Consider the following 12,413-nt stretch of genomic DNA (forward strand, 5'->3'; position numbering starts at 1 on the left):
GGGATGTATTTTTACCATATTCAAGTATGTTAAGTCACAATATAAAAACTTTAAACAGAACAATGGGGGATGATAGAAAGCTCAGAAACCAATATACGTTTATATAAAACATCCATATGTAAGAGTGGCAGGAAAATTTGTGGTAATAGAGAGCATGACCCATAAACAGTGCTGGAATACCTGATAAACTATCAAGAGAAACTTCAATCATTGTTGTGTTTCTTACAACTAAAGAAATGGTAGGCACCTGGCTGGCTCAGTTGGCAGACATGCAACTCTTGATCCCACAGTTGGGAGTTCGAGCCCCATGTTGGGCATGGAGCCTACTTAAAATAAATTTTTTTTTAATTTTTAAAAAACAACTAAAGAAACATTAAAAGGATCAAAGAATTCTTTTGAATAAAACCGCAAAACATCTAAAAGAAAATATGGGGGCGCCTGGGTGGCACAGCAGTTAAGCGTCTGCCTTCGGCTCAGGGCGTGTTCCCGGCGTTATGGGATCGAGCCCCACGTCAGGCTCCTCTGCTATGAGCCTGCTTCTTCCTCTCCCACTCCCCTTGCTTGTGTTCCCTCTCTCACTGGCTGTCTCTGTCTCTGTCAAATAAATAAATAAAATCTTTAAAAAAAAATAAATAAAAAAATAAAAAATAAATAAAAGAAAATATGAGTATTTAGCTTACCTCTGAATAAGAAAGTGATTGACAATGGGAAATACCACAACGGGAAGAAAAATTTATTTGACCCCCCCCAAAAAATTGTAATTTTAAAATCGTCATAAATAAAATTAAAAGGCAAATGACCAATTGGGGGGAAATATTGGCAATACATAGACAGATAGTAAGTTAATATTTTTAATATGTTTAAAAATGATTATACATCACTTATAAAAGATGGTTACCACAATAGAAGAATGGACAGAGGACATAAAGAGACAATTCACAAAACTATACATGACCAATAAAATAAGATGTCAATATCACTAATAAGCAAAGATATCTTCATTAAAATCAAAGGAAACCATTTGCATTTAAAAATCAGCCAAAAGGTTTTTTTCACTTCAAACATTTATTTACTGAACACCTTTTATAAGCAAGGCACTCTAGCAGCCCAAGGCACCCTCACTTGGATGAATACCGCTAATAATCAATACTTTATGCTGGCAAGGATAAAGCAAAATATTAGAAGTGCAAAACTCTATAAACCTTCTGGAGTGCAGTTTGGCAGTACACATTAAAGGCCTTGGAAAGATTTATGTTGTTTTACAAACTATTTTCATGAGATAAACTACCAGATGTGCAGATGAACAAGTACGAACAACAACAAAAAGATTGGTGAAAAAGAAAAATTGCTCTATCATTTTTATAGCTTTTAAACACAGCTTTATTGAAATACAATTCACATACAATTTACCCATTTAAAGTGCTTGCTTCGGTGGTTTTTAGTATATTCACAGAGTTTGCAACCACCGTCATGATCAATTTTAGGTCATTTCATCATTCCACAGTTGGTGTAAGTAGAATCAGACAATATGCGGTTTTTTGTGGCTGGCTTCTTTCACTTAGCATGTTTTCAAGGTACATGGTGCTATAGTGGGTGTCACTACTTTATTACATTACTTAACCATTCATCCGTTGTGGACACGTTGGTTGTTTTCACTTTTTGGTTATTACAACTAATGTTGCTATAAACACCCACATATAAGTTTTTGTGTGGACTCGTCTTCATTTCTTTTGGGTGTATTGCTGGGTCATCTGGTAACTCTGTGTTTAACTTTCTAAGAAACTGTTAAACTGTTTTCCAAAGTGGCTATACCCACCTTATGTTCTTACCAGCAATGTGTGAGAGTTCCAACTTACTCACATCTTGGCCGACATTTATTATCTACAGCCATCCTAATGAGTGTGAAGTGGGATCTCGTTATGGTTTTGATATGAATTTCCCTAATTCCTAATGATGTTCACCATCTTTTCATATACTTATTGGTGATTTGTGTATCTTCTTGAAGAAATGACTATGTATCCTTTGCCCATTTTTATTTGGGTTATTTGTCTTTTTACTGTTGATGTGTAAGAATTCTTTGACTAGTCTGGATACTAGTTTTTACCATATACATGATTTGCAAATATTCTCTTCTATTCTGTATGTTAGCTTTTCCCTTTCTTAATGGTGTCTTTTGCAGGCTGAAATTTTTAAATTTGACAAAATTCGATTTATTTGTTCCTTTTTTTGCTTGTGGTTTTGCATCATATTTAAGAAATATTGCCTAACCCAGAGTCATGCAGATTTCTTCCTATGTTTTCTTCTAGGAGTCTTATAATTTTAACTCTTCCATTTAGGTCCATGACCACTGAAGTTAATTTTTTTTAAAGATTTTTTATTTATTTATTTGACAGAGATAGAGACAGCCAGTGAGAGGGGGAAAACAAGCAGGGGGAGTGGGAGAGGAAGAAGCAGGCTCATAGCAGAGGAGCCTGATGTGGGGCTCGATCCCATAACACTGGGATCACGCCCTGAGCCAAAGGCAGACGCTTAACCACTGTGCCACCCAGGCGCCCCCTGAAGTTAATTTTTATATATGTTGTGAGGTATGTTCTTCTCTATGTTATATGTTCATTCTTCTTGTGTGGATATGCAATTTTCACAGCATCATTGTTTAAAAGGCTACTCTTCTCTCCATTTGATTGTTTTGGCACCTTTGCCAAAAAATCAATTGACCATAAATGTGAGAGTTTATTTTTCCATGCTTAATTTTATTTCATTGACCTGTATGTCTACCCTAATGTGAGTACAACACTATTTTCACTGTAGCTTCAGAGTAAGTTTTGAAGTTGGGAAGTGTGAGTTTTCCAATTCTGTTCTTTTTCAAGATTTTTGAACTATTCTAGGTCACTTGTATTTCCATATGAATTCTAGAATCAGTTTATCAATTTCTGTAAAATAAGAAGCTGGGATTTTGATAGATTACATTGAATCAATTTGGCAAAAACTGTTATATTAACAAGATTAAATCTTCCAATCCATGAACAAGGGCTATTTTTACATTTATTTAGGTTGTCTTCAATTTTTTTCAACAGCGATTTGAAGTTTTCATAAGACAAGTTTCACACTACTTTTGTAAACTCATTTCTCAATGTTTTATTCTTTTTGATGCTATTGTAAGCTGGATGCCTTTTATTTCATTTTCTTGCCTACTTGCCCTTCTGGTAAAACATTAGTAGGAATGGCAGGAGCAGACATCCTCATCTTGTTCCTGATCTTAGGAAGAAAAAGTTTGATCTTTCACCATTAAATATGATAGTAGCTGCTTTTTGCAGATGGACTTTACCAGGTTGAGGAAGTTCCCTTCTACTCCTTGTTGATTGAACATTTTTATCAGGAAAGGGTGTTGGAGTTTCTCAAATGCTGTTTCTGCATCTATTGAGATGATTATGTGTCTTTTGTTCTTATTCATGTAATATGGTGTATTACATTAATTGATTTTGGATATTAAACCAACCTTGCATTCTTGGGAAGCCTGACTTGGCCATGCTATGTAATCCTTTTCATATGATGTTGGATTCAATTTTCTAGTATTTTATTGATGATATTGCATCTATATTCACAAGAGATGTAGTTTTATTTTCTTATGATGTCCTTGTCTGGATATAGTATCAAGGTAATATTGGCCGCATAGAAAACTCTTTGGCAAGAATTCTTGAAGAATTGACATTAATTCTTCTTTAATTATTTAGTAGAATTCACCAGTAAAGTCATCTGTACCTGGGCTTTTCTTTGTGGGAAGTTTTATTACTAATTCAATCTCTTTACTTGTGATATTCAAATTTTCTATTTCTTTAGATTTTCTATTTCTTTTTGAGCCTACTCTAGTAGTTCATATCTTTCTAAGAACTTATCCATTTTCTATCACTTTTTTGATAATGAAAAATTAAAAAACTGATCTAATATCTGACAATAAGTTAAATAAATGATTGTATCTCTATAAAGCAAATATGACTTAATCATTAGAAAGTCTGATCTTTAAGAATGTTTGAGAATATAGGAAATTCTAGGTACATACAATATAATCCCAATTTGTTTAAAATATATCATTATAACATGGTCAGGAGCACAGGTTCTGCCATCAGACAGACTTGGACTTACTCCCAGATCCAGCATCGGCAGTTGTGTGAACTTAAGACAGGTCCCTCCAGCTTTTCAGTTTTATATCCCTCATCTGAAAAGTAACATCTCCCTCACAGAGCTATCACGGAGAGTCAATGAGAGAATACCTAAAAGCCCTTATCACAATCTGTGAAACACAGTAAGCAGTAAATAAATGACACTTTTTGGGCACCTGGGTGGCTTAGTCAGTTAAGCAGTGGCCTTCAGCTCAGGTTATGATCTTGGGGTCCTGGGATCGAGCCCCATGTCAGGCCTCCCTGCTTAGTAGCAAGTTTGCTTCTCCCTCTCCCTCTGTTCCTGCCCCCCTCCACTCATGCTCTCTCTCTCTCTCTCTCAAATAAATAAATAAAATCTTTTTAAAAAATAAATGATACATACTGTTGTTATTAAAATGGTTATATTAACATTACAGATTCCTCATCTATTGAACCCGTGGGTGACTGATTCCCAACAGATTTGAATGCAGTAAAATTTTCTTCTTACTGAAACCAGACTAGACCTAGCATCTTTGTGCAGAGACTCAAAAGGCACCTAAGAGTGCAAGATATTTATCAAAACTGCAAACGCATACAAGCCCTTGACCTAGAAATCGACTTCTAGGAATCTATGCTTCAGACGTATTTTTCACACATATGAAACAACATCCACTATTCACTTTTAAGAAAAAAAGACTGAAAACAACCTCAATTTTCCTTCAAAGGGAATTATATCATTAATATATCCTATGGCTTACTGCACAGCTATAAAGAATAATGTACTTCTGTGCAAAGATCTCCAAGATATATTATGGAATAAGAAAAGCAAGGTGAGCACCAGTGTGTATGGTATGCTACCTTCACGTAAAAATAAGGAGGAAAGAACTTTACACATTTCTGTTTGGATAAATAAATACTGGAAGAATCACCAAAAATCAATAGAAGTGAAACAAGAAGAACTGGTTTTGGTGGGAACAGGAGTAGGACGAAGAGTCCTCACCATAAGCCTTTTCTACTCCCTGAGTTTTTAAATCTTCGTTGATGTATAACATACCTATAGAAAAGCATACATGTCATAAATGTGCCACTGTATAAATTTTTACAAGCTGAACACAGCTGCATGGCCAGACCCAGATTATGAAAGAGCATTGTCAGCCCCAAAGCCCCCCTCATGACTCCTTCCAGCCACTCCATGCCTCACACAAAGGTAACCACTTCTAATGGGGTACCTTTGTTTTGTCTGTTTTTGTGCTTTATATAGATGGAACGATAAAACCTACCATATATACTTAGTGTCTGACTTCTTTCACTTACATTGTTCAAATAACTACCCATTTTGTAATAAATAGTTGCAAATCATTCATTTCTAATGCCCGATATTATTCTGTACAGTGTGTCTAGTGCAATGTATTTTTCCAGTCTACATTGATGGGCATTTGGGTTGTTTCATATGTAGAGTTATTACAAATGGTAATTCTATCCATGTTTTTATTCATTATCTTTTAGAGCATAGGTTTCTCTGGTGTCTAAACCTAGAAGTGGAATTGCTGGATCATAGTGTAGACATATATTCAGTTCTAGAAGTTACTGCCAAACAGTTCCCCAAAGGGATTATACCAATTTACATTCCTGCCAGCAATAGAAATTTCAGTGGACCTACATCCTTGCCAACATTTGGTATTGCCTATCTTTTTAGTCTTAGTCATTCTGGTGGATGTGGAGTGGTATCACATTGTGGTTTTAATTTGCATTTTCCTGGTAACTAAGGAAAAGGTGCTCAACTTCATTAGTCATTAGGGAAATAGCAAGTGATTTTTGAACTATGTAAATATATTACCTACTCAAGAAAATACATAGATATTTTCATTATTTTCTTAAAGATTTGATTTTTACGTAATCTCTGCACCTAACATTGGGCTCAAACTTACAACCCTGAGATCAAAAGTTGCATGTTCTACCCACCGAGCCAGCCAGCTGCCCCAAATATTGTCATTATTTTAAAAAGAATTCATGACTTCAGGGCCCTCATTACAAAGATTAAAGCCCACAGAAGGGGTGTGTGTGTGTGTGTGTGTGTGTGTGTGTGTGTGTGTTCACATGCATGTGTATGGACGTGGGTATATTTGGTGTGTATAGACTTGCGTTTTACTGGGTAACGGTGACTTCTGGCTAACAAAAACTTTTCCACATCAACCAGACTACCTTGAACAAGAAACATGAAAGACTCAGAATCTCAGTAAGAGAACATGGCCCCAGCTCATTAGTGTGGTTCAAATTCCTCCAGTAATCTTCCTACCTCTTTCTCCTCCAAGGGGATGTAGTGTGGGAGGTTGATCTGGACCCGTTCAGGAATTAAGAACTGGAACTTGTTTGTTCCACTGGGTTGAGGTGACCACTTGTCAGTGAATATGCAGTAATCCTTGATGTCCCAGATCTAGGCACAAAATGTGGGTTAGCAGCCCAGCACTCTTGACACCAACACCAATTCACACTGTGGGCCCTCCCAGATGATTACTCTTCACTCTGAGGTGGGAGCACTCACACCTCTGAGATACCCAGACACTCGGGGTCAGAAGGCGTCCTAAGGATCTTCTAGGCCAGACCCCTTAGCTGGCATGCAGAGAGGGTATGACCGGCCCAAGGACAAGACACTCTTGCCTCATGTCTCACCACAAAGCATGAAGTCAGCTCTTGAGACAGGTGATCACAGAGGTGCACAGCTGGGGGTGAAGGGGTTGCCAGAAGAGAATAATGGAGTAGGGGACCCACTGGGAAAGGCTTCTTGGAGTCATGTCCTCCCTCATTTCCTGGGCGCACCAGAGCAGAAGATGGCTTCTACTGCCCACCATTTTACAAATGAAACCAGTACCCAGAGGGAGTAGGGATTAGGCTAGTGCCACACACAGCAAAGAGTGTGGCCGGAGCGTGGCTGACGCCAGCCCCTCAATCTCAAGACAGTTCTTCCTCACCTTGATGTATCCTTTACAATCCCCCGTAAGAAGGATCAAGTCTTTTTCATCCGAGGCCATGGCACCCACAACCACATCTCCCTGGCTTAGGAAGTCCACAGGGAACTTCCCCAACAGGCCTCCGACCCCGTGGATGGACCAGGCATAGATGTGGCCATCAATGCAGCTGCTCAGCAGGGCGGCTACGTGTGGCTGGCGGGGCCTGGTCTGCAGGAAGATGATCTGTGCAAGAGAGGCAGGCCTGTTCAGCAGTGCTGTGAGCTGGGCCTCACCCTGGCCACGGCCACATGGTGCTGAGGGGCCTGGCAAGTCACCACCCCCCACCACCCCCCACCATCTCCTAGATGCCCAGTGAGAATGGTGACCATCTACCACTCTTCCTCCCTAGCTGGTAACGAGGAACATTTGGGTGCACTATGAGCTCCTTGCGCGCAAGGGTTCATGGCTTTTTTGGTTCACTATTTTATCCTCAGCAATTACAGTGGTGCCTGGCATGTGGTATGTGATCAGTGAATGTTGAAGAAGACATACAAGGGTGGCTCAGTTGGTTAAGCGGCCTCTTGTGATTTCAGCTCAGGTCATGATCTCAGGGTCATGAGATTGAGCACGTCAGGCTCTGCGCTCAGCGGGGAGTCAGCTTGAGATCTATCTCTCCCTCTGCCCCATTCCTGCTAGGTCAGAAATTACAGTGTGGTTTGGGGCACCTGGGTGGTACAGTTGGCTAAACGTCCGACTCTTGGCTTTGGCTCAGGTCGCGATCTCAGGGTCATGATGTTAATGTCATGAGATTGAGCCCCACCTTGGGCTCTGTGCTCAGCACAGAGTCTGCTTAAGATTTTCTGTTTCTCCCCCCTGCTCTCTCTCTCTCAAATAAATAAATAAATAAGAAAGAAATTACAGTGTGGTGACTTGTGTGTCCCCAAAACATGTCGCCAACAACCAAAACTCTCAATTATCCCTATTATCATACATGTCCAAAACAAAATGCTTAACCTGCTTCCTGTCAGCGCAGGGGCCAGGGTCACAAAACCAGGAGTCCCTAAACCAAAGACAAAGGGCGAGCATTTCCCCCACTTTATGCAAGTATACTAGCACACAGTGCAAATGTGGACAGCACAGACAGATGAGAAGAAATTAAAATTACCCACAGACTCCCAATACCCAGAAATAATCACCATGATCTTACTGCATTGTCTATAAAGACTTATCACATTTTTAAAATTATCAAATATATATGCAAGAACAGACAAAAAGCAAAGGAAGAAGAGAGATCCCAGAAACAGAAGACTCTAATACTATATAAGAATGATAGAATCTCAAGCCAGTGGAGAAAAGATAAAACTATGCAATAAATGGCATTTGAACAACTGGTTATCAATCTAGAAAAAAAATTTTAGATTCATACATCACACCATACACAAAACTACTCAGATCGGACAGAAAGATGACTAAATATATATGCAATTATAAATGACTAGAAGAAAATATAACAAATTTTTCTGTGATCTTGGGATAAACAATGCCTTTTTCCATTGTTGCAAAGAAAAATAAAGATAGCTAGATAAAAACTAAAATGTCAGTGTGATATCACAAAGGCAGATGAGGTGAAAATACCTGCAAATACACAACAGGCAAAGGATTCACTTCCAAAGCACCTAAGGAGCTCCAAGAAATTAATGTGAAAAACAACAGACAAAGGATATGAATGGATATTTGATTCATTGAAGAAATACAAATGTCTAGAGGCGCCTGGGTGGCTTCGTCGGTTAAGCGTCCAACTCTTGATTTCGGCTCAGGTCGTGATCTCACAGTTGTGGGATCGAGCGCCACGTTGGGCTCTGTGCTGGGTGTGGAGTCTACTTAAAATCCTCTCTCTCCCTTGGCTCATGCCCCTCCTCCCCACTAGCACACACTCTCTATCTCTCAAAGAAAGAAAGGAAGAAAGGAAGGAAGGAAGGAAGGAAGGAAGGAAGGAAGGAAGGAAGGAAGGAAAGGAAAATGTCTAACAAACATGAAGAATGCTCAGTATTACAAATAATCAAAGAAATTTTTTAAATAAAATTTCTACCTACTAGACTGGCAGAAATTAAGAAAAGGCTAATATCCATTATTGGCTTAGTATAAGGACAAAGGCAGACTCACACAATGTTGGAGGGAAAGCAGCTCATCATAGCCTTTGCAGAGCAAATTGGCCTCATCCATCAAAATGTAAACTGGGCTCACTTGGTGACCCATCAATCCCACTTCTAGAAAATCTAGTTTAACTACACAGACAAATCTATAAGGATCTCAGTCGCACCATTGTTTATAACAGCAAAAAACTAGGAACAAGTTAAATGTCTATCAACTGGGCATTCATTAAATAACTTAGGGCAAATCCAAAGAAACATACTGCAGTCGGGGGGCAGATTTGCCAGTGAAGTTCGTAAAGCTAAAGGCAAAGTTCGAGGTCAAGTTCAAGGCCCTTCCAAGGGAGGAATTAGCAACATGTGGTGACTGTTGTAATTGTCAGTTGTAAGTTTTAATATTGTCATTTCTTTTCTGATTTTAAATAAATTTTCACTTTTGTATCTAGGCTTTTTTCATAATTTTGTGTTATTTTTCATAAAGGGGGCCTTACCAAATTGTGTAAGTTTTAGGTTCAAAAAAGCATAGACTGGCCCTCTGTATGAAGCCATTAACAAGAATGGAGTAGATAGATTTATACACACTGAGAGGAAAAGTTGTCTACTCTACATTGCTAGGTTTAAAAAGAAAAAAAAAAAAAGCAAACAGGTGAACTACAGTCTCAAATGCTCCTGGTCTTGTTTAAACACCAAAACCATACCTCCGTGTATATATAGCATACAGACATATAAAAACAAATCTCAAAGAGGCACACTTAATTTTTCATTGTAGTTATTATCATTTTTAAAGACAATTTTGTTATAAGGCTACTCCAGATCATTAAATATTCTCTTAAAATGTGATTCCTCATACCCGCACAGGATTCACGAAAATGATGTGCCACGAAGATCTCCTATTTCTGAACTGGGGAGAGCTGAGGCTTCCTTCCCGACCCTTCCTGCACCAGCCCTGGGACAGCTTAAATGGGCAGGCTGAAGGGACATGATGGCCAGAGAGGGCCATGGGCCTGCGGGAGCCCACCGTCAGGGCTGTGTGGCCAGTGTCAGGTGTGGGCACAGAAGGATGCCCTGCCCTGGGCAGCACAGAGCAGGATCCGTGTGGTTGGAAGGCAGGTAAGCAACTCTATCCCTTTTGCACTCCGCACCTGGCCCCTGAGACCTCAAAGACAGTCCCCTGCCTGTTTTGGAAAGAGCTTCTGGACTGAGGTTGGACATTCCAGCCTCACGTACCCCATTGGTCCCAGACAGTTCTCAACAGCAGGGGGACTAACGGTCTGCCTGGGACCCCTTCAGAAGAAGGTGAAGCTACACATGGGCTGGGCTTCACCACTAAGGAGAGGGTCAAGGATGGGGGCTTCATTTCTAAACCGTGAGAGACAGCTGCACGTGGATCTATGTCCTTGTCCCCTTCCAAATGTCCTTTCTGCCTCCCCCATGGTCTTCTGAGATGGCCGGACAGAAATGGTGACGAAGGGGACCTGACAGGTAAGACTCCCCCAAGTGTCCTTGCCCCACTCTCATCTGCTATGGAAAGGCTAGGACCGAGGGGGACCCTCTCCAGGGAACCATCCTGAGAAGTTCCACTCTGTCTGCCACCCAGCTCCCCAGAGGGAAAGGACTCGAATGCTTCAGAAATACTGGGGGTAGAAGACAGAGCACTTAGAAGCCAGGAAGGAGGGTCAGCATCAGAAGTGGGCCAGTCTTAGACAGCACTGCCAGCCACACACATGCGCACACATACACACACACACCAGCCTGAAATTTCACAAATAGACATTCAGTGCTTTGCATACAATCTCCAAAGACTCTTGTCAAGATTCATGATACAAATCATATTACACACAGATCACCAGTCCAGATAAAAAGCCCGAGGAATTCCCAATGGTGGCAGCACAAAGAGTCAAGGACACAGGCTTTGAAAACCAACAGATCTGGAATCAGGCCTTGGCTCAGCTACTTTCTGACAGTGAGAATCTTGGGCAAGTCACTTCACGTTGTTGAGCCCCCGTCTCTTTATCCATAAAATGGGAATAATAATAGTACACACCCACCAGGGCTGTTCGAGAGACAAAATAAAAATAATTTAGGCAAATGTTTAAGCTCACATCTAATAGATACTCAGAGCCCAATAAATATTAACTGCTGCTGATCTTATTATTAGGTTGGAATGTAACACTCCATCACAAAAGCTTTCTAAGAGTGCATTTCTAATCCTGGAGTCTTATAGCTGGGAAATGGATGTGAGGTCCAAAATTCATGTACAAAGATGTTCATGGCAATGTTAACTACAAAGGCAAAACCTACAAATTTAACTGTCTAGCAGCAACAGCGGGCCAGCTGGATAGATCAGGTATCCCATTAGCCAAAATGCCATGCACCTGGTAAAGGAGAGGCCGTGGCTCCACAGACACTGGCAGGAAGTGATGCCATGAGGTGTTGGGTGAAAAAGAGCAAATTGCAGAGCAGCGTATGTATAATAGGATACTATCCGGTGAAAAAATATTTATAGGAACATACATACTTTCGTACATGTATGTACTTGTATATGCACAGAAAAATATCTACAAGGATGCCTTCACTGTCATTACCCTGGAGACTGAGGAAGAAGGTAAGTCATCCTTTTATTTTATACACTCCTATAAGGCTTGAAGTTTTCAATTTTAATGAAGGACATGTACCACTTTCTAATTAGAGAGAGAAGTGCTCTTTCTGGAACATTGTAAAGAAGCTCTCCTGTGAGGGCCTTTCTACTTGCTGCTCCCTCTGCCTGGATCACCATCCTTCCAAACAGCGGCAGGCTTCACATTCTGTGTAAATGCCACCTTCTCCATGAAGCCCTCCCTGACTACCCTATTTAAACAGCATTGCCCTCTCCACCTCCCTTGCCATCCTCCCTCCCCTTGCCTCAGTTTTCTGGTTCTCCGCTGTACTTGCTCACCCTGTGACCTACCATTTATTTTACTCACTGGTTAATTGTCTCACCCCAGCTAGAATGTCAGCTGCACGGGGGCACAGGTGTTTTCTTTCCTGCTGCCTCCCCAGGGCCTGGCATGGGGTAAACACTTAATGAATAACTGTGTGGGCCATGGGGGGACTAGGTCACCATCAAAGGTCAGACTTTGAATCATCTACTTGGGTCAAACTCAGAGGCTGAAAGGGATGGGATCTTTGGGGCAACGATT

The 12,413-nt window shown here is 40.4% G+C and overlaps 1 protein-coding gene across 1 annotated transcript in view; it reads right to left on the reverse strand.

Moving 5' to 3' along the window:
* The window catches only part of EFCAB8 (EF-hand calcium binding domain 8), a 67,210-nt gene that overhangs the window by 12,045 nt on the left and 42,752 nt on the right, over positions 1–12,413 (reverse strand). The window contains exons 21-22 of the mRNA XM_034640131.1: positions 7,106–7,327; positions 6,433–6,570 (exon numbers count right to left, since the gene is read on the reverse strand). Of these exons, the coding sequence (XP_034496022.1) occupies positions 6,433–6,570; positions 7,106–7,327 (360 nt within the window). The remainder of the gene's footprint in view (positions 1–6,432; positions 6,571–7,105; positions 7,328–12,413) is intronic.

The sequence above is a fragment of the Ailuropoda melanoleuca genome, chromosome 13 (genome assembly GCF_002007445.2).
Source record: "Ailuropoda melanoleuca isolate Jingjing chromosome 13, ASM200744v2, whole genome shotgun sequence".
In the NCBI taxonomy this organism is placed as follows: domain Eukaryota; kingdom Metazoa; phylum Chordata; class Mammalia; order Carnivora; family Ursidae; genus Ailuropoda; species Ailuropoda melanoleuca.